The 27,628-nt window shown below is 57.2% G+C and overlaps 1 protein-coding gene across 4 annotated transcripts in view; it reads left to right on the forward strand.

Annotated features, from left to right (window-relative positions):
• The window catches only part of BANP (BTG3 associated nuclear protein), a 98,844-nt gene extending 91,029 nt beyond the window's left edge, over window positions 1-7,815 (forward strand). For all 4 annotated transcript variants that reach the window (XM_036924209.2, XM_036924207.2, XM_036924208.2 and 1 more), the window contains 2 exons: window positions 4,017-4,160; window positions 7,217-7,815. In XM_036924209.2, coding sequence (XP_036780104.2) covers window positions 4,017-4,160; window positions 7,217-7,276 — 204 coding nt within the window. In that variant the 3' untranslated portion in view covers window positions 7,277-7,815. The remainder of the gene's footprint in view (window positions 1-4,016; window positions 4,161-7,216) is intronic.
• The last annotated feature ends 19,813 nt before the right edge of the window (window positions 7,816-27,628 follow it).

Below are 27,628 nucleotides of genomic sequence, written 5' to 3' on the forward strand. Positions count from 1 at the left end.
GCACCCTCTCCTCCGAGCTGCCATCTGGCTCCTGACAACCCTGCTGGCCACGGGATGTCTTTCCAGAATGTTGCATCGGTCGGCCTGAACCCGAGGACCACGCTGGGTCCCGCTCTGGGTCCGCAGGACTGACCGGAAGAGCACGTGCCACGTCTGCCTCATGGTTTCTGTGAGGCTCGGCTCCTTTCTGCCCGTCCGCTGATGGGTGGCTTGGCGCCTGAGCGCCCTCAGAGTGCAGCCCGTGCTCCCAGTGTGCCCGTCCCCCGTGCACAGCCTCTGATCGATTGCTGTGCAGGTGTAGGGAGAGGACTGGGCTGGTGGGTCTCCTGGCCCGGGGGTGGCGTGGGGGTGTCCGGGGCGGGCGGTTCTCTGGCTGCTCTGCATCTCTCTCATGGGCAGGCTGCTCCTTGAATTCACACCCAGATGCGGTGAAGTCAGTCCGGCCACTTGTGTCACCTTAACAGCCAGAGTCGAAAGTAAACACAGAAACAAAGGATCGACCAGCTATCCCAGGAGACCTTTGTATTGGTGGTTTTGTCCTTGTTCCTGGACGCAGTCTGATTGTTGGCAGCAGATCATTTAATTGCATGAGATTTTTTGTTTTGCCTTTTGGTTTTTTTCCTCCATCTGAGTAGATTTTGTTTGCATTCAGAATTTTCTCTTGAAGTAAGACTGGAGAATCCTCGGGCTCCTTGTGGTTTGGGTGCTTTACCCAAGTTTTGTGTCATCTGAGTTGGGTATTAAGCACAGAGTCAGGTGGCCGTGCCCAGAGGAGGACCAGCCGTGCACGCCGGGCACAGCGCTGTCGGGCGCAGTGCCCATGTGAGGCTGCTTCCCATCTGCGCCCTGCGCCATCTCCCTTTTGTCCAACAGTAACGGCTCTGCCTCAGGTGTGTGCAGGGGTGACCCCCCCGTGACGCTGGTGAAGCCGCGGGCCTGCGCCTGCCTGTGCGCACTGCCTCCAGCCACACCATGTTCTGGAAGCTGGAGGTGCTGCGACCGGCTATGGCCCAGGGCTCATCGCCTTCCGGCCAGTTTCCTGTATTCCAGAGCTTGTTCGGAAGGGAAGCACCGGGGAGGGGCTGAGACCTCATTGGGGGACGAGCGGGGGTCGGTCTGGCTTTGCCCTTGCTGTCCTGTGGGCAGCTGGGCCGTGCTGACTCGGTGCTCCTGAGCGAGGGGCCGGCCTGGGTGCCAGGCCGCCTGCCTTCCTAACAGCAGGGACTCAGCTTCAGCGGGGTCAGCCTGGGGTGCCACACTGACCTTTGTGACAAGGGCATGTGGCCTCATTTTTGTTGCTCTGCATTTAAGATTTAACGTAAATGGGTTTCACTCATCGCCAGTTCAAGATGAGACGCACAGCTCTCCTGTCTCCACCTACTGTCCACACCCGGAGGCCCCGGAGCGCCCGGGGGCCTTTCAGGCCACAGCAGCACGGCTGGGAGGCAGAATATCAACGTCACGCATAATTGGCCCCCAGGGCACTTTGTTTCTCTCTCTGTCTCCTGTCTGTCACTCCCACCACACCGCCCCCAGGAGTGGGCAGTTACCAGAGCAGAGGACCTGCATTTCTGCCTGGAATGGCCTCGCCAGCGCAGTCCCCTGTGGGCCAGGCCGTGAGCCTTCCTGAGGCCTGGGAGGGTGGCTGCCACGTTCCCACCTCCTAGCCCCCTCTCTGTGCCTTGCTTTATGCCCTGGTCACTGCCTGCCGTGTGCCTGCCCCCACCTGACCGTGGTCCGTAAAGGGGGGGGTCTTCCACATCGCCCCGTGCAAAGCCTGTGCTGGGTGGACATGTGCCGTTCTCTCATCATGAAACCAGCACAAGGCAGAAAAGTTAGTGACCACACAGGTGAGTGGGGGGTGACCCCTACAGCCTGGTCCCCCACCCCACTCTCTGGGGTGCTCACTGGTGCTTCCTGACAGGCCCTCTGCACGAGCTCATGCAGGTCCTTGAAAACTCAGAGCAGGGCCTTGCCAGCACGCAGCACTAGGTCCTGATGGCTGGGAAACCAGAGTTTACACCTGGCTGCCCCTCTGCTGTCCTGGGACTCATCAGTAAACCCCACCACCACTTGCCAGTTCCTTCAGCCTGGGGAGAGCCCGGGCCAGTGCCGGCTCTGTGTGGCAGAGGAGCCCAGGGTCCATGGCGGCATCGTCGCTCCGTGACGACAGGCCTGTGAGCCACGCTGCCGACAGGTCTGCTTCTGGGCCAGGCACCTGCCTTGCGCCCCCTGCTTGGTGGTGCTGCCATTTGAACTTTGTTACCGCGTTTTCGGGAAGATACATTGTTCAGTGAAAGGCCAGTCTCACTTCAGACGAGTCGTTCCACATTGAGGACTGCCTGGCAAGCGTCCAGAATGGCTTGGTTGGAAGGGCTGTCCCCTAGCTGAGGCTGGCTGGGAGCAGGTGGGCCACCTGCCAGCTCGGGGGCTCCTGCCGAGGCCTCTTCGAGGGGGTGGCCCCTGGGCCGGGGTTCCGCCGTGTCCAGCACGTATTCCCCAAGGGAGCTGCTTGCCCCACCTGGATACCCGCTGCTCACCCAGATGGGCACCTGGTGAGCGTGCCAGCAGCAGGGCCCCTGAGTGACGCTACCAGAGGCAGAGGCTGGGACCGGGAGTCCCGACGGGGAGGCCCCCATGGGCCGTGTACAGCGTGGAGTGAAGCCTTGCGAGGTAGGCGAGGCCGGGGCAGGTTGCCAGGCCCCGTGGTGCCGTCCACAGGCTGCAAGGCGCCTGGGGTTGCCGTGGGCCTGGGGGCTCTGGGTCTGCGTGGCCGGCAGAACCTCTGGCGGCCGTCCAGCTGTGGCTCGTGACCCAGTGCCCCGCCCCGGCTTGGTTCTGGCTGAGCCGCCTTCGATCCCGCCGAGGCGGAGGGAGCTGTCTCGTCTGTGGAGGAGCCCGTCTCCCTGCGGCAGGCGCCCCCTGCACTTCTCCCAGAAGAGCTGTGTGCCCAGCCCGGGCCGCGCTCCAGCTCTTCCCCTGAGGGCTCCGCGAGCACGTCGTAGGGCCCGGAGTGCCAGGCGGGGCGAGGGAGAGAGCCAGGGGCAGCAAGGCCTCTCCTCCAGTCCATGCCCGTTCCGGGCGCAGCCCCCTCCGAGTGATTGACGCTGAACCAGGCCCCCATGGAAACAGTTTGAACGAGGGCCCCCCGGTCGAGAACATCTTCCTCTTATTTTTGTTTTCGGCCAGGCTGGAAATGCGCCCGGCACCTTTGCTGTCATACTGCACAGAGTCCCAGGTTCCTCACACTGTGATTTTTAAGATTGAGTCAACTGTGTGGGTCGTGTGAGAAGCTGCTTTGTTGACAATGCTGACAGGAAAGAAACACTGTTAGAACAACATGAAATGCCTTCCTTTGGTAGCAGTGGTGGCTCGTTGCCAAAAGTAAGTATAGGCAGAACCTTCTTGGAAATAAGTTCCATGATGCCCTACGTTTCACTAGAAAATAGTTCCATGATTTGGCCCTAAACTCACTTATTATGGGGTGGTTTAAAGTGTACAGCAACACAGTGACTACATCACAGAGCCTGACAGCGTAGCTCGGTGTTTCAGGCCCTCGTGTGGTGGTGTTCCCGCCGGAGCTGGTAAGCCAGGGCAGCCGTGCCGCCCACGTCTCCACCTGCTGGCGGCAGTGTCCTTGTGCCTCACGGAGTCTGCTACCAAGACCGTGTCTGCTGCTGTTCGTCCTTCCCCATTCCGACCTTCCCCGCTGCTGTGGGAGCGTCACTGGCCCTGCCCAGGCCCCCACTGCATCCCAGACCTCCGTCCAGTGGGACTTCGTGGCCCGTCTCATTCTCCCCCAGCTTTGCCGCTGGGAACGAGCTGCCTCATTCTGTCAGTCAGGAGCCCGACATGGGCAAGTCTGAGGGCAGTCTGACAGCTGTGCCCACAGCACGTACGCACGCCGGAAGGTGACTGATGACACGGGGACCCATGGACGGGAGTGCGGACCCGGCCGCCGCGCAGCCGCTGGGGACTGGTGCTTGTGCTCATGGCGGTCTGCTCTGTGCCTGCAGGTGCTGCAGGGAGCCCAGCTCATAGCCGTCGCCTCTTCGGACGCTGCCAGCGCCGGGGTGGACGGGTCGCCGCTCCAGGGCAGTGACATCCAGGTCCAGTACGTGCAGCTGGCTCCGGTGACTGACCACAGCGCCGCAGCTCAGGTGGGTTCTCCCCCTCTGCGGATGTGGGCGCCGTCCAGGTATTTCCGCTTCTGATGCTGCCCAGGAGGAAGGTAAATCACCACCAGAAGGTGCACCATCTGGACACAGACACTCATTTGGGGTCATGTTTTTTATAAGTGTCTGAAGATGTGAAGTCAGAAGCTAGTTCCTGGCCACGGGCTAATCTCAGGCTGATTCTGGAGATAGTCTGTCTTGTGCAAATGCTTGTCCATAGATTCAGAGGGAAAATGTGGTTCTGCCCTGTCCCCCTTCTGCAGACTGGCTCCTGGGCTCTGGAGCCAGCAGGTCCCAGTTCACCTGAGCCCTTGCTGCTCTGGTTGGGGCAGGACCTGGCCCAGCCCAGCACCCCTGCAGGCCGCAGGCTTCTGGTGTGGCCATTTTCCCAGGGCAGGTCGGTGGGCACTGGCCTTGGAGCAGCTCCTCCCTCTGTGGCGGACATGCAGGCTGGCTCCTCATGGCTGCAATGTTTGCACGAGGCCCTGAGGTCACCATCTGGCCAGGTTTCCACCTTCCCGCTGGGTGCTCAGCACATCAGCTGGCAGCCTTGCCAGGAGCCCTTCGTTCACCATGCGCTTGTCCAGCACATGCCAGCCCCATGGGAGCTGCTCACCGTCTGGTTGTGCCGGCCACACTGCTCTATGCTTCTCGTCCCCGGTGCTTTACGGAAGCTCTGGGAGCTCCTGAGGTGCCAGACCAGAGGGTGCTGCCCCACGTGCTCGCAGCGTCCCAGAGCAGCCCCACAGGCGGTGCCTTGGTCCGGGGAGCGCTATGGCCTCTCTCTCCAGAGCCCCCTGGGTCTGGGGAGCCCCCTGAGTCTGGGGAGCCAGGCCTGGGCCCCCGGGGTTGGGGTGGGGAGCCAGCTGGGGGAGACAGCATGATGGGGCTCCGTGTGCGGGCTGATTGTGTTCAGAACAGCCGTCCTGAAGTCAGGGTATGTTCCTGCTCTTACGAGAGTCACCACAGGATCCCAAGGCGCAGGGGCCCATCGGAACCGAGGGCAGGGCTGCCGGCTCCTTGAGGGACACACACGTGCCTCCACCCTTAAACCTCGTGGGCTGTAGGTTAAATCACTGGCCTCACTGCTGGGACCCAGGCGAGAGCCGTGGTGGGGCAGGTTTACTTGCTCTGCCCTGCCTCCCAGCGTCCTCTGCCAGCCTCTGAGTCTGTCCCGCCTTCGCAAGGCTCAGCACTGAGGAGCCGCGTGCATCTCAGTGCTATTGGTCTTTGGTGCTCCGTCCAGCAGAGCTGCGGGTTGATCGCGGCAAAACACTGAGACCGAATCACTCAAGCACTTTTTATTAAGCACAATAAGCGAAATAGAAAAACTGCTTCAGAGAAAGCCTAAGCTTAGTGGGTGAAATGAGAGAACAAAAAACAGAGACAACACAGACAGACAGACAATGGCTGCAGCCCCGAAGAGGCACAGCACCTTTATTTTTATACTGCCTTTCTCAGACCTCAGCCAAGTGCTATACTCATCTTTTTCCCTTCTCAGGGGGGCAGGCCAGAAGCAGGGGCAGTGTTTTCACACATCCTCAAGGTCTCCCTATTTTCAGAGTGAGGAGTCTTGGCTCGTCTTCGAGGACAAGATATGTTTTTGTGGGCAGATAACTTCCAAGGACGGCACCGGTTGCTCTCAAGCTTGTGCTTTCCAGGGCTGCGTTCAGACCTGGGGGAAGGTGCCTTCCCGCTCTGCCTGCAAGCATGTGAGAAGACAAAGGCCGGCCCCAACACTTTGGCGCTTAGAGTTAAGGCCCCAAACTCCCAGGCAGGGCCTCTCCCCTCACCCTGTGGATGCTGTGCCGGCGTCCTGTCACCCTAGGGAGGAAAGGGTGGGCACCGCAGTGCCCCGGGTGTCTGGCTGCAGCTCTTGCTCTTCTTTCTCTTTGTCTTTCTGCAGGCAGCTCTGCCACCTCCTGCCCGGGACGTGGGTCTGGCTGCCAAATTTTGAGGACAAGGGAGAGGGGCTGAGGGGGGTCCCTGTCAGAACGTGGGTCTCCCTGCATCCCTGGCCCAGCCCACCTCAGCCCCCATCACGGTCACACATGCGTGGGTCCCAGTATTTCAAGAGGAGGGGCCCTTGGTCCTGGGAGTGCCCGCCAGCCACCCGTGACCCACCCACTCTGCACGGCCCTGCCCTCCCAGCACTGTCTAGGCCACCCCTGCTTCCAGAAGCTCGAGGGGAGCCCCTCCAGTCTGTGTCACAGGTCCAGACCTTTCTTGGCACTCCTGCCCGGCTGCCAACCTGGGCTCTGGACAGTGCGATGCTCCTGGTGCAGTGTTGGGCGTCACGTGACATGGGTATTTCAGAAGTGCAGAATTAAACCCAGTAAGACGCCTGCCTTCCTGTCTCCACTGCTTCCTCTGCCTCATTTTCCCCGTCATGCACCCAGCCCCTCCAGCTACATTTCCTGCCAGGGAGGCTGGAAGCCCCTCTCTGAGGGTCTGATCTTTGTGATGTTACCTTTGGCTGACAGCTTTGGGCAGCCTGGAAAACTCCAAAATCTCCATTTCGGGGTCCTTTGTGGATGGTTGAGATGATTAGTGACTTATTCCAAGATTTATTTTTTCCCTTTAACTTATCTTGAAACTGAATATGCATTTAAAATCCTTTTAGTATCCATAGTTCATTGGTTAGAACTTAGGTCTTTAAGTAGAAAAAAGTAGCTGCCCCTGAAGTGCTGTCCTGGACCTTCGGAACGGTTCCTGTAAGAAGGTGACGCGGCAACTGACATTCTGTGGATGTGCTGAAGGACGTGGGACTCCTTCCGGCTACTCCCAGCGCCGCGCGGGGCGGGGAGATGGGAAGCCTTCAGAGGCAGGGAGGCCTCGCGCACGTGCCAGAGAGGGACTGCAGCCCCACTGTGAGCGGCCCGGGTCCCGGGAGAGGCGTCTCCCACGGCGGGGCCGAGCCTCGGGCCCAGCCCCCTCTGGCCCTGCTGTGCGTGAAGACCCCTGGTGCTTTGTGACCGTGGGTGGCCCGGGCGTGCCCCGGTGGGGACCTGTATGGAAAGCCCCGCTCTCTCCCCTTGCAGACAGCCGAGACCCTGCCGCCCGACATGCAGCTCGAGCACGGGGCCATCCAGATCCAGTGAGGCCGGAGGCCGCCTGGCCTCGACAGGACCCGAGACCGCGCCGCGGCCCCCTCAGCCCCGGCCCGGCCCCCGCCCTGCTCCCTGCGCACCCCGGCCCCACGGTGACCGCGCGCTGTGTTAAAAGGCACCCGAAAGCCTCGTCCGCAGGAGGAAGCGCCTCAGTCGTAAAGGGTGATGCTCACGAAGCGCCGCCCCTGCCTGAAGACCCCTTTCTTTTGAGTCGCTCTGTTGGTGTCTAGTGGGGAGCACGGTGTGGATCGCATTAAGCACACGCGCAAACCAAGAACTGCAGTATTTTTCTCTGTTCAAACTGCTTTTTTAATTTGCTATGGTGTTTATAACAAAAAAGAAAATCGAAAAAAAAGTGGAGTAGCCGAAGCCTTTTGCTGTGTGCTCTGTTCAGTGTCACAAAAATAGGTATTTGCAAAAGACAACTAACAATTTTGATGGAAATATTGCTTACCTACTTTTCTAGGGGGAAATGCTCTCAGCACTGTAATTATGCATTTCTAATGAAATAAAAAGTATTTATGACCACAGCAGCCCTGTGTGATTTCCACTTCAGAGGTGATGCGCCCGCAGTCAGCCTCACCCTGCTGGGGCCGGGGATCCCCCAGGGCCCCGCCAGCAGTGCTGCCGTGCTGGCGGCCATCTGCCGGTCGGATGTAACAGGGCCTGTGCGGTGGGGCACCTGCTCGCACACGGGGTCCCTCGGGATAGTGCCAGCCTGCTCAGTCCTGTGGACACTCCCACGGGGACACCGTTCTGTGTGTGACACTGGCCTCTCCCAGCTCCAGGGAGTTACAGCTCTGTGGGTCCCCAGGGCACATCACATCCGCGGGGCAAAGCCTTGTCAGCCAAGAGTAGAAGAGAGAAAGGCAGACGCGACGGTTCCAAACAGAAGCCCCGGAGGTGATCGCGTCAGCACGTGGCCAGCAGTGTCTGGCCCACGCTGTTTGGCAGTGGCCTTGGTGGAGTCTGTCGAATTCCCACAACAAAATTGTATCACTGACTTAGCCTGTGCTCAGTGCCTTTCCTGGGAAGCATTCAGAGCTGCCGTCCAACGATCGCAGCCCTTCCTGCCACCCTGCCCCGGGAGTGCCCAGCCCCTTGCAGGGGGACAGCGTGTCCGCATCCTGGGCTCCCGTCCATTCTCCAGGATAAGGGGGTTGTGGTGTGTGTAAATATGAAACAGTGGAATATTATTCAGCCATAAAACAAAGAAATCCTACCATTTGTGACAACATGGGTGGACCTGGAGGGTACTATGCTCACTGAAATCAGAGAAAGACAAAACCGTATGATCTTATTTACATGCGGGAATCTAAAAACAACAACAAAAACAGCTCAGAAAAAGAGGTCGGGTTAGTGGTTTTCCAGAGGCTGCGGCGGGGGGTTGGGAGAAGTGGAGGAGGAGGATTAACAGGCACAGTTTGCAGTTGTGAAGAGGAGGGGTGGGATGCCCCAGGCGAGGAGCGCCGGCACCGCCACGCGGCATCCAAGAGGCCGTTGCGGGAGCAGAGCCCAAGAGTTGGCATCGCAGGGAAAACATTCCTCTTTTCCTCCTCCTGTTATCGTATCTGTGCAGGAAGTGGATGCTGGCCGACCTGTGTCATCGTTTCACAGTGTATGTAGATCCAACCTTCATGCTGTACGCCTTACACTTAAGAGACTTGGTGTATGTCGGTTGTCATTCAGCAGAACTGGTGGGGGACAGCACACAGCCTTGTCTGGTTCCTGATCGTAAAGGGGACGCTCTCCACCCTCCGCGGCCGAGCCTGGCTTTGCTGCGCGCCTGTCCCGTACCGCCTTTGTTACGCCGGAGCGTGTTCCTTCTGTGCCCCATTTGTTGAGAGTTGTGGTCTTGAAGGGGTGTTGTGTTTTGCCAAATGCTTTTTCTGCATTTATAGAAATGATCGTATGGTTTTTACCTTTCACTCTGTTAGTGTAACATGCCACTATGTGATTGATTTGTGGACATTGAGCCACCCTTGTGCCCCACCTAGCATGGTGTATGGTCCTTTCAATGTATTACTGGATCCAGTTTGCTAGTATTTCGTTAAGAATTTTCGCATCTGTATTCATCAGGGATATTGACCTATAGTTTTCTTTTTTTGGAGTGCCCTTGTCTGACTTTGGTGTCAGGTTAAGTCAGCCTTGTAAAGTGAGTTTGGGAGTATTTCTCCTCTTCAGTTTTTTGGAAGAATTTTTACAAGGATTTACATTCTTTAAATGTTTGGTAAAATTTATCAATGAAGCCATCTTGGCTGAACTTCTCTCTGTTGAATGATTTTTAATTCCTGCTTAATATGTTACTGATCTGTTCAGATTTTCTTATCATGATTTAGTACAGTAAGTTGTATGTTTCCAGGAATTTATCCATTTCTTCTAGGGTATCCAGTTTGTTGTTGTATAATTGTTGTTCATTGTAGACCCTTAGAATCCTTTGTATTTCTGTGTTACCAGCTGTGATTTCTCCTCTTTCATTTTTGATTTTGAGTCTTATTTCCTTTTTTCTGTCCTCATAGAGGTTTGTCAATTTTGTTTATCTTTTCAAAAAACCATGAGCTGTATATATTTACAATTGTTATATCTTCTTGAAGAATTGGTGAATTAATCTTTTTGTCCTTATATAATGACCTTCTTTATCTCTTGATACAATTTTTGACTCAAGTCCATATTTTTGGACGTAAGTATAGCTACCCTGCTGTCTCTTGTTTTCCATTTGCACGGAATATCTTTCACCCCTTCATTTTGAGTCTGTGTGTGTCCTTAAAAGTGAATCTCTTTTAGATCACATACAATTGAGACTTGTTTTTTATTCCATTTCAGCCATGCTCTGCCTTTGATTGGAGAATTCAATCCATTTATATTTAGAGTAATTATGATAGGTAAGAATTGCTGTGCCTCTTATACATTGTTTTCCAATGTTTTGTAGTTGCCTTATTCATTTCTTCCTCTCTTGCTGTCTTCCTGAGTCGGTGACTCTCCACAGTGGTATTTTCCATGAGGCTTAACATCTTATACTATACTGTTTTTTTTTTAAGCTGACAGCAACTTCGATCATATACAAAAACTCTCTTATCTCCCCCATTTTATATTTTTGATGTCACAATTTACATCTTTTTATATTGTGGATCCATTAAGAAATTATTGTAGTTACAGTTATTCTTAATACTTTTGTCCTTTAACCTTGTACAGAGGCAGGCGGTGAGCATGCCGCGGCGGCACAGTGACGGGGCATTCTGAGTCCGACCCTGTACCTACCGTCGCCAGTATTTTGTGTGGTTTCATATCGCTGTTTTCATGTTACTAATTAACGTCCTTCCCTTTCAGCCTAAAGACGTCCTTTCGGTGTTTCTCGGAAGGCGCCTCTGGGGGTGTGGCCCCCCGGTCTCTGCTCGGTCTGGGAGGGACCCCCTCCTGGGCGTCCTGGTTGGCAGGGCCCCCGCCGGCTCTTCTTGGAACGTACCACCTCCTCTTCCTGGCCCACAAGGCGTCTGCCGAGGAATCTGCTGGGTCTCTTGTATGAGATGATTTGTTTCCTCTTGCTACTTTTAAAACTCTCTCTTTGGCTTTGATTTTAAACAGTTTTATTATAATATGTCTTGGAGAGCATAGTTCTGGGCTGACATTTTAGGGGAATGCACGATGTGTGGGCTTCGTGACCTTGGATGCGCAGCTCCGCCCCTCGATTCGGGAGGTTCTCAGCCATCATTTCTTCACCTGAGCCTCTGCTCCCTCCTCTTCTGCTGGGCCTCCACTGACGTTTTTTGTTTCTCTTAATGCTATTTGTAGTTCACTCGGGGTTTCCTCTTTTTCCTGTTTCCTCCTCTCCGTGATTCCAAAGGCCCTGTCTTCCCTCTGCTGAAGCTTTTCATTTTGGTGATTGAACTCCTTGTTCTGGGTTTTTTTGTTGTTGTTGTTTCTCTTTCTTTGTTGGACTTGTGCTCATGCATTGTTTTCCTAATTTCTGTGTCTCTTTGAGTTCATTGAATTTCTTCAGAAGGATTATTCTGAATCCTTTCCGGACGTTTCACCATCTCCATTTCCTCCAGGTCAGCTGTTGGAGCTGGAGTTTTAGCTTCCTCTTTTGGTGTCATGTTTCCTTGATTCACGATCCTTGTGGACTTGTCGTGTTGGTGTCTGTACATTTGAGGGAGGAGGCACCTCGTGCAGGCTTTGCAGTGCCTCTGGCAGGGAGAGCCCTTCCCCGGCCAGCCTGTCCAGGACTCTGGGAGCCGAGGGTGTCCGTGGGTGTCTGCTGCTGGCGTCCGGGGGTCCACAGGGGCGTGCTGGGAGCCTGGGCTTCCCCGGGCAGTCAGTGATAAAGTTGGGCACTGGCTTCATTTTGCCTCCCCCATGGGAGGGCATCTCTGCTGGGCCACGGGGAGGGTGACGGGGGTAACAGGACACTGTTTCTACCTTCCTCACTGGTGTCACCTGCCCCCAGGTGTGGCGATCCCTCCCCTGGAGTCCTCACGCTGAGGCTTCTGGTCGGGGATGAGCCACAGACACGTCTGACCTGCCGTTGCTGCCATCGCTGTTCAGGGCACCTCTTTATAACACCAGTTACCTGTAAATTCAAATCTTGTCACAGGGAAAGCTTACAATGGCTTCACTGCCAAGGGTTCCCAAATGCTTAAGGAAGAGCAGCAATCTGCTACGAACACCTCGGAGAACAGAAGAAGAGGCTTGCGTCCCATCTTGTCTTATGAGACAGCGTGACCGTGACACCAAAGCCTGACGGCGTAACCATGACACCAAAGCCTGACAAGGGAGTTTCAGAGCAAAGAGGAGAGCAGGGGGGAGGGAGGGAGAGGAGGCCAGGGATAAGCCAGCGTTTCTCTTGAAAACCCCAAACAATCCTAAGCAAGGTGTGAACAAACTGGATTTAGTGAGGTTGAATGATAATGGATCACAACTGAGTTGTGTTGGGTTCAGGAATGCAAGGTTTGTATAATTTTCAGAAAACCAATCTGTAATTATCCACAGTGACAGAGAGAGAAACCACATGATCATCTCAATAATGGCAGAAAAATCATTTGGACAGTTCAACACCCTTCATGATCAAGAGATCTTCTAACAAACTAGGAATAGAAGGGAACTCACCTGATCAAACAAGAAGTCTGCGACACCCGTCCCAGTGAACTGTGAGGCGCGGACGCGCTGCCCCTGGGCGGTGGGGGACCCTGGGCGGTGGGGGACGAGGGTGGCTGCCCGGCGCCGAGTGTGTTCGGCCCTGTGCTGCAGAACCTGGCCAGAGAGGAAGAGCTAAAGGCGTAGGTCTGAGAAGCCAGAAGAGCTGCCAGTATTTGCAGGGGATGTGGTTCCGTGTGAAGAGAATCCAGAGGCCCACAGGAGCCTGCTGGGAGTGAGTTTAGCAAGGTCACTGGCCACCTGCTCAAAATGCAAGAACCAATGTTATTTTTAAATGCCAGAAGCCATAATGCTCACTTTTGAATGTTATTTCTTACAGCCTTTCAGATACATCAACTACATAGAAATAGTCTAGTGAGAAATACCTGAGACAGAAAGCTGTAAAATATTGAAGCAAAAGGTGAGGAAAAAAACGTGAGAAATGGAGGTTTATGACAAGTTCATGGATTGGAATCCTCGACCTTGTAAAAATGTCAGATTCGGTGCAATTCTAACTGAAATGAGGGCTGTAACTGCCACTCACTCACTGCTCCCCAAAAAAGAAAAAAGGTGTGAACACATGAATAGACACAGGACAAGATCCACATGGCTGATAACCATCTGGGCAAGCCCAGCCTCACTGGTCAAGTCAACACACCCATAAGAACCCCCGAATCACTAGGTTTAAATGACTAACGAAACCAGGGCATGTGAGCCCCTGGGCCCCCTGTGCTGTGTGCAGGGCAGGGGCTGGTAGCCAGTGTGGTGCCCCCTACTAAAGTGAGCACACACCCATCGCCCAGACCCCTCCTGGCATACATGCTTTGAAGACCTGTGCCTGGACGGCCAGTGGCCCAGGTGCCACCCTGAAGCGAAGTTCCATGTGCCCATCCCAATAGACTGAGTAGCTCCTTGTAGCCAGCTCACCCATGAGGTACTAAACAGCCCTGGGATTGAGCAGACCAGTGCCCCCGGGCCACACTGACAAGTCACACACAGAGTGTGGAGAGAACGGGTACCGTGTGACCCCATGTGTGCCCATTTCAAACACAGCACAGGAATCGCTCTGTTTGAGACCGTCTGGGGTAAGGTGGCAGTGATGGGGGCCTGGCACCGGCCAGCTGGGGGAGCTCACTCTATCAGGAGGGGTGCCATGATTGTATGCTTTTCTCTGTCCTTCAGTTAAAAAGCTGTTTCATATTTTTTAATAAAACACATGCACAAAGGGCAAAGTTTGCCACTAGCAGACTCTCACTAAAAGTCTTAAAGACTGTACTTTCGGCAAAGGGAACATGATCCCAGATGGCAGATCTGAGATGCAGGAGTAGAGAGAGTGGTAGTAAATCTGTTGTAGTCTAAAAAAGTTGACTGTATAACAGAAAATAATGTCTTACGGGGCTTAAAAAGAGCAGTAGAATTTGCATATGATGAAGGGAGTGTTCAGGAAAACAGTAGGAAAGTAATACATTTGGATTTGGTCCATCAAATTGTAATTCCTTATCCATTGTAACCCTAGAAATAGAGTGTATAACTTCCAAATTAATAGGGGGAGTTAGTTTCAAACTACTGCATCCGTCCAAAAGAAGTCAGGAAGTGAATGGGGGCAGGATGGGGCCTCCGGAGCGCAGACAGCCGTCCCACAGGGCCAGCAGGAGAGCCCGCTGCAGTCAGAGGATCTGCTGAAAGGCCCCAGGAAGCTTAGGGCAGAGAGTAGCGTCCAGGTGAGGCAGGACTGCCCAGGAGATGGTGGCTGTGGAGATCACGATCCTCCTCCGTCGGCTGCTCATCCAGCAAGTGGCAACTGAGCCGCTAGGCTGTGCTTTCACCAGCCTTGCAGTGCAAAAGAAGAGGGTCCCAGTGGACCCCCTCACTTGGGTTGGGACTTGAAGGGCTGCACTCCTGGCCTCTCAGCAGGGGGAGGGACAGCCACTCAGCTTCCTGTTGTCCATGTCACCAATGTCAGGCTGCCATGATCTTGCATCGCAGGCGTCCCCAGCTGCCGGGCAGACGCCAACATTGATCTTTGTGAGAGCAAGATGACATCAAACAGTGCGCGCCACGAATGCAGCGCCCCAGCAGGGTCAGAGGTGGTCGGACACCGGACAGCATGGCGTGTGCGAAACCTGCGGAGGGACGGCAGCAGAGCCAGGTGGGCTCACACGGACCCATCCCACACAGACCTTGGCATGACCTGCCTACCGCGTTCATTCTTTGGAGAGTGTCACACGATGATTCTGCAAGCCCGCTGGACATACAGGCCCCCTCAGAGACGGGGGCGCTGCAGACCACCGCAGGAAGCGAGCCAGATGGATGTTTTGGTTGCCCAGTGCGTTTAAGTTACATTCACACCGTACTGTAGCCTAGCAGTGTGCAATAGCGTCATGTCTAAAAAGGTGTACGTACTTTAATTAAAAAACACTTGTTTTATTGCTAAAAATTGCTATCCATCATCTGAGCTTTCAGTGAGTCGTAATCACTCATCACAGGTCACCCCAATCAATATAATAATAATGAAAAAGCTTGGAGAATTGTAAGAATTACCAAAATGTGACAGAGACACAAGTGAGCAAATGCTGTTGGAAAAATGTGCAGATGGGCCTGCCCAACACAATGTTGCCATAAACCTTCAGTTTATAAAAACACAGTTTCTGCAAAGCCCAGTAAGAGGTCTGTGTGTCAGAATTAAAAATCCAGTATACCAGCAAGTAGCAGATTAGACAGCTGAGAGGTGACTGGTGACCCGGGAATTAGGTCGGGGTAAAATGCACAAAATGAAGAATGTTCTAAGAGACACCATGTAAGAGACTATTCCATTCTTTCAACTCTGCTAGTATCTTTGGCATCAAAACCTAAGACGATCGATAGGGAGAGGAAATCACAGGACAGTCTTATTCAGACATAGATTAAAAATCTGAGCAAAACATCAGCAAAACAAATCCTGCAATGTGCTGACCGTATCATTTGCTAATCGCTATACAGGGAACACGACTGAGTTTCTGATTTTATTTTGTATCTAATAACCTTGTTGCGCTCCCTTACTAGTTACACCGATTCGCAAGAATTAGTACAATAAGCCATTTAGGTTCTCATCATACCCACGTGTTTAGCTCATGAACAGCCTGGCTTAACCTTCGAGCGTCATCCAGTGTAATTCAACACTTCAACAGACACATGGAGAAAAAGTCATGATCATCTCAACAGAGGTAAGAACAGCTCTTGATGACTTAAGCATTCATTCAAAATGTTAAAAAAAAAAAAGGGATTGTTAACATTCTAACATTCTAGAAATAAAAGGGAACTTTCTTAACTAGATCAAGAATTTCTACCAAAACCAGGCAGCCCACAGCAGGCTTCACTTTGCCCAAGGAGCACGGCAAGGTGCCGCCCGCCGCTTGGCCGCACGGGCCTCTGGAGCCGCAGAAAGAGATCAAACCGAAGGCATCAGTTTGGAAAGGATGAGGCGAGGCCAGCATCAACTGTGGATGATATCATTGTGTTCTAGAAAATTCCAGGTAACTGCCAAAGGTAAACTCCAAAATAATTTCCAAACATAAATGACCAGAACTCTGAAGAGCTCGGCAAGGTTTTGAGAATCAAAATCAATATACAAAATGCTGCTCATGGCTGCGAACCTGCAGCAATCATGTAGAATCAGGACACCAACAAGCCGTCACTAAAGCAGCCTTAAAATACATTAAACTCCTACAAATAAATCCAGTCGAAGTTGCACACTGCTTATGGGGGAAAATCAGGAAAGTGCCGACAGCGCAGAGGAGGCGGTAAGGGGAGTCCGGGCCCGCGACCGGGGGCTCCAAAGCGCCCTGCTGTCCTGGTCCCAGGAACCCTTCCTGCCCTGCCGCCCCCCACCCCGCCCCGCTTCTCCCTGCTCGCTGGGTTGGGCGCCGTGCTCCAGCCCAGCCCTCTCCCCGTCAGGGTTGCCCTCCATGCCCCCGCCCAGCACCAGTTCCGCTTACTCACCGCGGCGGATGCCAAACAGGAAACCCGAGTCTTTGCTGACCTGCACCGATTAGCTGGGAGGAAACCCACTGCTGACTGGTTGCATTTTTGCCGAGAAACCCTGCGTTTCCCAGTGGGTGTTGGCTTCTGCTGACCCATCCCGTTCTCCCTGCCCCTCGTCTTGCACCTGTTAGGCCCCCTCCCACCACCCCTCTGCCGGTGCCCCTCCCTTATCATCAGCTGAAGGGTCAGGAATGAGGCCCTCAGCCCCTGTTGCTGCGCCTGCTCACCCACCTTGCTGCCCACCCACTCCCACCCCTGGGCTGCTGGCTTGCCCAGCTTGCCTGCGCAGCAGACGGCTGTCTGGGGTCCCTGGACACGGCTGGCCAGGGCCCTGGAGCCGGGCTGGAAACTGGGTGGGCAGGGCTGGGATTTCAGACCCCCAGAGAGGGCCGGCTGCAGGTGGCCTCTCTGTCTCTGGGCGCATTTGGACCCTCTGCCCTAGAAGCGTGCACAGGGCCCCTGCCCGCCTAGCCGCACCCTTCCAAGGCCCGGAAGGGGCCCTAGCCGAGTGCTGCTGTGCCGTAAGTGTCTGTGAAGTCTGCCTGGTGAGGAATCCTAACTGCAGTTAGCTGTGACCACTGTCACCCTGTCCCCCCGCCCTTCCTGGTGCAGGCGCTGCGGCAGCTCCAGCGCGTCTGGGGCGGCGAGGGGGAGATCTGCAGTGTGCGGGCTTCATAGGGGCGTTTACGGTCTGTCATCTCTTCAGCAGAATCAGGCCCCTGCTGGCTGTGTCGGGTGAAGGGAGGGCACCCAGGCACGTTCTGGCCGCCGACGGGCCCCACACCCAGTGATGATGTGGCCAAGTCAGCCGGCACCACGGTGCCCGCAGGGTGGGAACCAGGCCTTCGCTGCTGGGCCGAGTCGGGTATCGTGGTTTCTGTATTGGCTTTGCTTGAGAAGGACCCCCCCCAGGACCACACAAGCTGCAGCCCCACGAACCTGCGTCTTTCCTCCAGGTACCCACCCCCGGATTTCTCAGACACAATGATGGTGGGAACTCGGTGGCGGGGACCCAGAGGGCAGAGGGGACGTGGGGAGGAGTGCAGGTGCCAGTTTGCTCTGCAGCTCTTGTGTCGCCCTCCAGCGCTTGGGGTGCTGAGCCCCCCTCCAGGTAAGCCCTGCCTGGCCCCTGCCCCAGACTGGAGCTGATCTGAACCCCCCATGGCGGCTGCTCTCTTGGCGGGGGACAAACACCGGCCTCTTTCCCAGTTGGGCCCCGGTTCCCTCTCTGCCTGCCTGTCTTGTGGAATGGACCCAGAAGGCCCCCAGAGACTCCCGCCCAGCACCTGCCTGCCCACAGGGCCGGCTGGCTTAGCCGTCACCTCCAGGTTGCTGTTTGACCATGTACCCCCCAGTCCTGCTCTGGCTGGCCAGGCTGTCAGGCAGAGGGAAGGGGGGGCTGGCCCCTCCCCGCCCTGGCTGCTGGCCCTGCTCCCTGTTAGGACGTCCGGTGTGGCCACACGGGGGCTCCTGGCCCCTGGCCAGGCCGCGTGGGCCTGGGTCAGGCCTCTCCGGGAGTCCCAGCCTCTCCGCCCACCCCCGGGGTGCGGCATACCTAAGTGAGGATCTCATGCTGCCCCGAGGTCTGGGGCAGCTCCCGGAACCCCAGAGCCCTGGGCTGCTCACATCAGGGCACTGTGGCTCCTCCCCACGCTCGCCCAGCCTTCAGTGGGGTGACTGGGGTTTTCAGGAGTGACCTCAGCGCAGTGGGCGTAGCTGACGTCAGGCCCGGGGCTGCGGCTGGGGGTGGGCCTGTTTGTCCTGGTGGGACTCTATCACAGACCCTGCGGATGGGTCTTGTGTCCCCAGTAAAGTTTGCTTTATTCTTTTGCTTCTCTGTCCAGCTGGGGCCGGCCCCAGAGGCCCCGGGGACAGGCCAACTGCCTGCAGGGGCTCCCGGGTTGCCGCCTCCCCAGCAGGGGCAGAGCCTTGCGGGCTAACGGGGCAAGAACAGGTCATAGAGACCCAGTGTTCCTCCACAAGGGGTGGCTCCGCCCCCAGGGAACACTGGTCAACGTCTGGAGACGTGTTTGGCTGTCACACCTGTGTGGGGACGCTCCTGACCTGTGTGGGTGGAGGCGGGACTGCAGCGGGACCGCTAAGGCCCTAGGGTCGCCGCCCGACTGCCACCCTGTGCACGTGGCACCCCTTCCTGCCTTGGCTGGGGCTTGGGGGTGACTGAGGCACCGTGTGGGGGGAGGGTGCAGGCCACACGTGGAGGATGGCAGCGGGCGGACAGCCGGGGCCTCCTGTGGATCCCTGCAGGGACAGACAGAACCCCCGTCCTCCCCAGGGCACTCCCGTCAGCAAGGCCCTGCTTTCTGGCTGCAGCTCTAGCTGGTGTCAGGACGCCCTCCCCCATGAGGCTGGGGCCTCCCTCACAGCTTTGGTCGCTTAACCAGGCCAAGCCACCTGCCACCCTCACTTCAGGACAACTGCCTAGCAGTTTTAGTCAGACCAGCATCTGGTCCTTGACTCCCGAGAGCGGGCATGCTGTTGGCGGGGGCGCGCTCTGTGTCTGCCCCACGGAGGAAAACACTTCCAGTTCTTAGGGTAAAGCAGAGGCGCTCAGCCTTGCCCAGCCCTGGAAACCGCGGAGGCTGCAAGGCCCCCGTGTGCTGCAGCCCCGACCCCGGCTCGGCTGTCTGGGCCTGCAGTGTGCCTGGGCCAGGGGGTCCGGGGCGGCTGGCGCTCTGGGGAGCAGTCACAGCGGGGGCCACCGGCGTGGAGCTCCCAGGTTTATGCTTCGGAGGATTTGTCAGGCTCTTGGTCAAAAAGCAGAATCCAGCAAGCACAGGCGGCCCGGTCTTGGAAAATTGCTCTTCTGGAAATGGCGGTCTAGCCTGAAATGGCTTGTGCTGAGTTGCGTTTTGCCACGGGGAGAACGTGTCGCGGCAGGATGCTCAGCTTGGCGTTTCCCAGACCCCGTGGTTGGTGGGCGTGTAAAGGGCCACACAGGCTTCCCACAGCACAGAACGCGGGGGCGAGAGGGGTACTTGTCACTGGCTCACAAGGCTCCTTCGGGACATACAAGGGCTCCGCCTCACGCCGGTCGGGGTTCTGCCAGAGAGGAGCCGGCAGGAGGGACCGTACAGGGCTCTGTGTGGGGCAGCGGCGCGCATGCCTGGGGGCTGGACACGCAGCCGGAGCCGGCGCCCCTGCCCCCCGACAGATCGCTCATCCTCAGGGGAGCCCCGTCTTGCTCCAGAGGCCTTCCAGCTGAGAGGACGATGCCCACCCTCATCGTTGGGGGTGGTCTCCTTCACCCCAAGTCAGCAGACCGCAGGGGCCAACTACGTCCAAACGCCTTCGCAGCGGCACCCAGACGCACGTGACCCGACCGTCCCGGGTCCCAGCTTCAGCCTGGGCTTGCAGAGAAGGCCCCCATGTCCCTCCCTCAGAGGGCCCTCCCTGGCCAAGTCACCCCCGGGTTGTGGCCTCTCAGAACTCTCCCCGAACGCAGGGCTCGCGGACACTTCCGTGTTTCTGTGCTCATCCACGCGCCCTCGCCACGGCGCGAACCCCCAAGAGCAGGGAGCTTCTGTCCCCTTCTCAGCGGAGCCCCTGGCACTCAGATGGTGCCTGGCTGCTGGTCACATTCACAAGTTGTTTGTTGAATAAGTGACCTATGCCTGTGCTCACTCATGCCTCACGTGCCATGACTGCCCACCAGGTGCCGACTGATGGGCCCGTTCCAGGTGGCAGTGACGTGAACCTGTAGCCAGTGCACTGAGGTATCACTCGGTCCGGCCCAGGAAGGGAAGCGGCAGGTGAAATCCAGCATTTTTCCCACTGGTACCCATGGGAAGGAATTCCTCAGCTTCTGGGATGGCCAAGGGTCTTGTGGTAAGACGGCTGAGTCCCAGCCCTGCCACCTGTTGGTTGGGTGACCTGGGTAAGTCACTTAACCTCTCTGGACCTCCCTGGTCCTGTCTGCAGGTAGGGCACTGGTGGCCCGCAGTGGGTGGGGAGGGGCGGGTGGCACGGGCCAAGGGCCAAGGGTGGCACCCTGGGAGGCGGGGTTGAGGCCAGTTGGAAGCTGGACAGAAGGGTGAGTGGCAAAGCGGAGACGCAGAGACTCCAGAGGGGCCCCTGGCCACGAGGCTGGGGGTCGGCTTTTCACCCCATAAAAGCCCTCCGTGCCCATGAGGGAACTTCACGAGTGCAGAAGAGCAGAGAGCACAAGGTGAAGACCAGCTGTGATCTTGCGGTGCAGACACACCAAGATGAAGTCCGGGGTGTTGTAGCCCCTCATCCTTTTCTGCCTACCCAGCCCCAGATGCAAGATTTGGTGTCTCAGACATGAATCCAGGCCGTTTAAAATTCTCATCACTTCAACTTGTGAGGTCTTATTTTGTCTCTTGTAGGTGGAATTACTTACATCTAAGTAGATGTTTGGACACAAACCCCACAAAGGCAGGGGCTCCCAGCCGTCTCCCTGTGAGCCACACGCCAGCCCAGGCCTGGCTCGCCATCCCGTTCTGGGGGCTGCTCTCCCTGGAGAGACCCACCACCTTCACATCTCCCTGTATCCAGCACGGGTCCCTGGCCGACATGTGGAGGGGGCTCAGTGCCCACTGATGGGGTGAACTATGGCCGTGTTAAGCTCTCGTGACTCAGTTTCCCTGGGATCTCAGGCACTCTGAGGGCAGAGCCGGCAGCTTGGCCAGAGCATGTGGGTCCAGAGGCTGCGTGCCCGGCAGCCCTTGCCAAAAGAGCCTCCCCGAGTTCCGTGGCCCGTGAGCGCTGCTCCCACACCACAGACACCGACCCCGAGGCTCCAGGGCGAATGTGATTGGCTGAGCGTCTGCAGAGTACTGGGAGGGGGCCAGAAGCCACCTGGAGGCACTTCTCTCCCAGCGGCCACCACCTCCCTGAGCCTGGTGGGGTCTGAGCCGCCGAACTCTCCCCAGGAAGCCCCGAAAAGGAGCCCAGCAAAGCCCCAGACCCCGTGAGCGGTGACCCCCAGGACAGAGTCTGCCGGGCTCCCCGTGGGCAGGCGCGCCCCCACCGCCGGGCAAGAGCACTGCTGAGGGTTAAGGAAACCGACAGGCTTGCGGGGAAGCATCTTCCGGCGTCCTCCCTGCGCGTTCCAGCTCATGACGGAGGAGCAGGAGGGAAGCCAGACGGAGACCAGCAGCTGGGCCTGTGCCTCCGCGCACAGCTGGTCTGCGTCCCCGAGGGATCCCTCCAGACCGAGTCTACCCGATGCCTCCTGACCAGGCACAGCAGGGTTAAGTGCGTGAGGAGAGGGAATCCCGGGCCGCCTGGAACCTGAAACTTCCCAGCTGAAAGCAAACCAGTCAGAGAAGAGGCAGCGTCAGCCACCCTGCGGTTACTGTGGGCACCTGGGCCCACACGGTCAAGGAGGGCACAGAAATCATTGTCCTGCCACACGCCACACGCCAGGACACACGTCAGACCCGCTGCTGCAGCCCCCAGGTAAGTGCAGGGCCCTGTGCCCACACGGGCTCGGGAGCGGGCCGCGGCACGGGCCGGGAGGGGTGTCGGAATCAGGTGCCTTCATTGGGAGTTCGGGTGAGGTGCCGTCCGGGCAATCTTTGTTCTGTGTTACTGATGCGTGCAGACCCACGACCAAATCACGGGAGCACACACAGCCTGGGGACATCCTTAAGGCAAAGCAGAGCTTTCCGTCTTCTTGTTGGAAATCGCAGGGGCTGGCCGGAACGTGGGGGCTCCGCAGGCGGGCTCCTCTGGGGGGAATGGGGTCTGGCATGGTGGGGCTTCCTCCTTCACGGAGGCCTGCAGTTAGTTGCAGCTTCCTTGCAGTGATGTCCCCGGTGGCAGCTGTCTCCAGGCACCCGGGCTTAGATGTGCTGCGAACAAACCCCACTAGCTTTGCTTTTTGTTAAATGTGCATCACATTGTGGCTCTTCTAACCAAGCGTGGAGGTAAGGCTGGGGACCGACAGCTGGCGGTTGTATCTGTCTGTCTCGAGCACACGCTTGTGATAAATTGTTTTCACGTTATCTGAGTGCCGGCCTCTCTACAAGTCTCATCTGGCAAGGCTCAGAGCAGGTCTCTTCCGGGGGCTGCTCGACGCGTCTGTTTCCCATTATGACGTCGGCAATGAGCAAAAAGGGCTGGTCGTGGTGTCTGCACATCAAGTTCCTGAGACGGCCCAGGATGGTCCCTCTGTTCTGCGCAGGCCCATGTGGGGACCGTGGTGGGTTCCCCCGCACTTGGGAAGGGAGACACCCTGCTTGCTGGCAGCTGACTGGGAAGGACAGATGAGGTTCCCTAAGAGCCAGTTTCTCAAGTCCCGTTTCCCCCAAGGTTATTACGCTTTGTGCAAAAATCTTACTGACGAGGTCCCAGTGAGCCGTTGGCATGTGCGGCAGGTCCCTGTGCCCCTGCATCCTGAGCTGTGTCGGGAGAGGGCAGAGGGGGCTGTTTGGTTGTTGAGAACACCGGCAGGGTTCCCGCCCCAGCATGGACGGCAGAACTCGGCAGCCCTGTGGCTTCCGTGGGCCTGTCCCTGCTGGGGACCAGGCCTCCATCCACAGATGGCAGTTGCCTGATTGGCCCCACCATCTGCCCGGCACTGAGCTCCGAGGAGAGAGCCTTCCAGACCCGAGCTCCGTTTAGGCTGCAAGGCCAGAAGCCAGGTGTGGTGGGCGGGCCCAAGCACCTACCGTGGTGGCTTTGGGCTGCGGATATCGTTCTCACGTCCGTCTGCCGGGATCCCGGCCCCTTTACTGTGCATCCCATGGCATGTGCCTTACGGCCACAACCCCAAAAGGGAAAACTGCCAGGCTCTGGGGCAGTGCGCCTTTTCACGACTTTGATTTTTCTTGAAATGCTGTCCTAATTTGTAAGTGTGAGAAGGCCCTCCAGAAATAGGAGTGCCCCCCAACCTGCCCCCTGACTCCTCAGACCTTGGAGGATGACTTGATGTGTTTTATGCAGCTCTTCTGTCTAAGAGCCTGTGGCTCTTCAGGCCCGGGCAGGGAGCGCCTGGTGCTCAGAGCGTCCTCTCTGTAGCCACTGGGGTCCGTCATTTCAGGGTGACTCCCGTCCCCTTGCCCCGATCCCACCCACTGGCTGGGTGGGCACCGTCCCCCTCACCCTGCACAGCCTGCCTGGGCTCTTCCCTGGAGCCGCTCCTCCCCTCAGGAGTTTGGGGCCTGGCTCCACAGCGCCAGGGCCATCGTGGCTGGGAAGAGGGCAGCAGATGTGCCCTCACTGTGGGGGCCACTGCCAGGGGCGGGGGCAGCCCTCCAGAGCTGTCAGCCTGCACTCCTGGCCACTTCACTGGTGGTCGTGGCTCTGCGTCTGGGTGGCCCGGGCCTGTTCCCAAGGAGCCTGCCTGTCCTCGGGAGAGCCGCACAGCTAGGCAGTGTTGGGGGCGTCACCCCATTTTACAGTCACAGAAACTGGGCCCCAGGGCGGTTAAGACACCTGCTGAGGCCCCTGGCCCCGAAGCCCTGAGCCTCCAGTTCCTGGCCGACCCATCGTGGTCACCTGCCTCCCAGAGACATAACATGCTCCCCACCAAAGGGGCGCCGCCTCCACAGGCAGTTTGGGGACATGTCCATCCCCCAGAGGAGCCCCGTTCCTGTCAGCAGCCTGAGCTCTCCCAGCCCTGGCGGCCCCAAGCCCCCCTCCGTCCCTGGGTCTGCCGGCGGGGGCACATTGTGTGGATGGAGTGGGTTCTGCTCTTGGGGCCCTGACCGGCCCCTCACGTGGCACATTCTCGTGGCCCGCCTCGGCCTCACCCACTGTGGGCCACCTCCTCCTGCTCAAGGCGGCCTCACTCTCTGCTGTCATGACACCCTGGCACACCCCCACCCCAAGTAAACTCAGAATGGACCCCCGTGAACCCTGGCGGCCTTCAGCCAGGCTGCTAAGTTTGCAGCCTGACCCGCGAATGTCTGTTAATGCCGCAGGTCCCTTCCCTCTGGAGGGGTCAGCACTTGGGACATAAGAGGAGTTGGGGCCCCAAAAGCATGAGGTCCCCGTCGCCCGTGTGGCGTTTCCCGTGGTGTGCGAGGTGTGCGTCTGGGGGTACACAGTGGTCTCCAGTGAGGCTGGTGCATAAGCGGCCCTTCAGACGGATGAAGCTCAAGGGCCCGGAGCGCCACACTGGGAAGGACCCCAAGCCCCAGCCAGGATCTCAGTGATTGGTTGTTGATGTCCGCCATGGGCCGGAGGGGTCATGAGTGTGCCAGTGACCAGATTTGGTTAGAAGGGCAAAGTTACCATCTCCCAGGAGGCAGGGCCGGGCACACTCAGAAGGCGGTTCTCACACCGCCTTGCGTGGGTGTGGGTGGAAGGGCTCATCCTCAGCCGTGCACTCACCAGGCCCCGCACACGGGGCTGCATCTCAGGCAGGTGGTCCGGGTGCGAGCCCTGCAAGCCAGTTCCAAGGAGGCTGTGAGGAGGTTACCTCCTGGGTCAGCCGCCTCCAAGGGATCGAGGGTCTAAACCCAGGATCCGTTGCCTGGCCACATCTGGCGATGTTTGGGCGGGCACGGCACGTTTCCTTCTTGGCCAGTGGGCACCTGTGCAGGGAGGCAGCATGGATGAGCTCCAGCCCCCTGCCGAGGCCCCCACAGCTCAGAAGCAAGCGCACTGCAGAGGGGTCGCAAGCTGTGCACCCGCCCCTGCCAGCCGGCCCAGGGCCCACCCAGTCCCTCATCAGCGTGCGGGCCTGGCTGCCGGGCGAGGAGCAGCCCCAGGGCCCTCCTGAGGTAGTGGGCCGTGCCCCCAGGCGCCTGAGCACAGCCCAGCCCCCGCCCTGACCGCCAGGCCTGTGGGGGGGGGGGGGTGTTCCCGGTGTCTCTGCCCCTGGGCCTTGGACTTCCCCGTCCTGAGGGGAGGGACTGCGCTAGGCTGAAGATGGCCCCAAGGGTGTCCACATCCTCCTACCCAAACTGGTGGCTACATGGCCTCATTTAGCAAAAGGGCTTTGTGGATGGGGTTCATGTGGGGACCTGGGGATGGGGGGCTTCTGGGCGATCCCAGAGGGCCAGATGTGACCCCGGGGCCCTACTAAGAGGAAGGAGGCCACGTGGTGGCAGAGGCAGAGGCTGGAGGGGCAGGAGCAGGTCTTCCCCAGGGACAGCGGAGGGAGTGTGGCCCTGCCCGCGCCCAGTGAGACCCTTGCTGGACCTCCCGCTACAGACCCTGAGAGGCAGAGGTGTCATTTTCAGCCCTGAGCACAGTGACGTGTCACAACAGCAGACACGTATGGTGCCACGGCCGAGACCACCAGCGAAGGGCCGGGGCCAAGCCAGGTCCCGCTGACCCCAGGCTTTGGGCTCTTCCACATCATTTTTGGTGTCCTTTGGAGCCAGATGGAGGTGGCAGGAGAGAGGATGTTTTTTCATTAAAGTATCATTGGTAAATGATCTTCAGATGGTTTCAAATACACAGCACAGTGGTTCAACATTCACCCATATTATCAGATCCCCCCCCCATTGCAGTCACTGTCCGTCAGCGTAGTAAGATGCCACAGAGTCACTACTTGTCATCTCCGTGCTGTACTGCCTTCCCCGTGCCCCCCTATGTTATGTGTGTTAATCATGATGCTCCTTAATCCCCTTCTCCCGCCCTCCCCAACCCCTCCCCTTTGGTAACCACTAGTTCATCCTTGGGTTCTGTGAATCTGCTACTGTTTTGTTCCTTCAGTTTTGCTTTGTTCTTATCTTCCACAAATGAGGGAAATCATTTGGCATTTGTCTTTCTCCACCTGGCTTATTTCACTGAGCATAATACCCTCTAGCTCCATCCATGTTGTTGCAAATGGTGGGATTTATTTTCTTATGGCTGAATAATATTCCATTGTGTATATGTACCACCTCTTCTTTATCCATTCATCTGCTGATGGACACTTAGGTTGCTTCCATATCTTGGCTATTGTAAATAGTGCTGCGATAAACATAGGGGTGCATATTTTTTTTAAATCTAGGATCTTGTTTTCTTTGGTTAAATTCCTAAGAGTGGAATCACTGGGTTAAATGGTATTTCTGTCTTTAGTTTTTTGAGGAACCTCTATATTGCTTTCCACAATGGTTGAACTAGTTTACATTCCCACCAGCAGTGTAGGAGGGTTCCCCTTTCTCCACATCCTCGCCAACATTTGTTGTTCCTTGTCGGAAAAGGACCATTTTTAAAAGAAGATCAAATTCTGATGCAAACCAATACGAAGTGCACCCCCACCAAAGATTGTATTGCACTCCTAAACCCGTGAGAGAACTGGGAAGATGTTGGCCAGAGGCTTGGAGGTCTCAGAGAGCCCCTCCCACAGGGTGGGGGCCCGCAGCTGCAAAGCCAGCCCCTCACGCCAGGGCCTAGTGCATTCCACCCAGACACAACTCATCTGCGTGTCTGGGTACCAGAGCATCCGCATTATTCTCACTTCCCACCATTTAGAGTTGTAACAACTCTGAGGCAGCAAAAGGCAGCGTGCACAGGACACTCCCTGGACTTCACCTGTTTCAAAGCCTTTGCTGGCCTTCCTGACGCCTGCAGCTCAGCCCCAGTCCTCCCCCGAGGGATGGATGAAGCCCAAGAAAGACACGCTTATCTATGATGATTTGTGTGCAAGCCTCGGGGACCCTGGTGGCAGCGGCTGGGCCTTCGTGACCAGCTCTCGGCTGGCTGGGCACCTGGCCTGACATTCCCTCCACCTCTGTGTGTCTCTCCCTTAAGAGGCGAGGGCCCCTGGCCCCAAAGCCCAGGGCCTTGGTCATTGCTAGGTGTTCGGAACGAGAATATTCTTGCACTGCTGGGAACACAGCATTGTCCCCAAGTCACTACTCCCTTTCCAAGCCAGTCACTTAATGCCACTGAATACCCAGGTTTTCTACAGAGTCCCACACTTCATGCGCAGAGATTAACAAAGCCTGCCCCGGGCCCAGGGGCTGGAGGGTGGGGTTGAGGAGATGGAGACGCAGATGTCAGAAGCTGCTGTCCCCTGCTAGGTGGCGGCCACCCCCTTGGGTAGACGCGGGCCTGCCAGCAGGTCTGGAAGTTGATGTGGGCGTGCTGGTCCCGTGGTGTCTCTCTCCTGCTTCTCTGGTCTCCCAGGAAGATCAGCGTGAGTGAATTTGAGAAGGCAGCTTGTCCACGAGTGAGGAAGTATGTCCTCGGGGTCTTGTTCTGACCATGTCTGTGAGGTGACGGGACAGGCCTGCTGGTCCAGGATTCACCAAGGTGGGGAGAACC

Source organism: Manis pentadactyla, chromosome 15 (genome assembly GCF_030020395.1).
Source record: "Manis pentadactyla isolate mManPen7 chromosome 15, mManPen7.hap1, whole genome shotgun sequence".
In the NCBI taxonomy this organism is placed as follows: Eukaryota; Metazoa; Chordata; class Mammalia; order Pholidota; family Manidae; genus Manis; species Manis pentadactyla.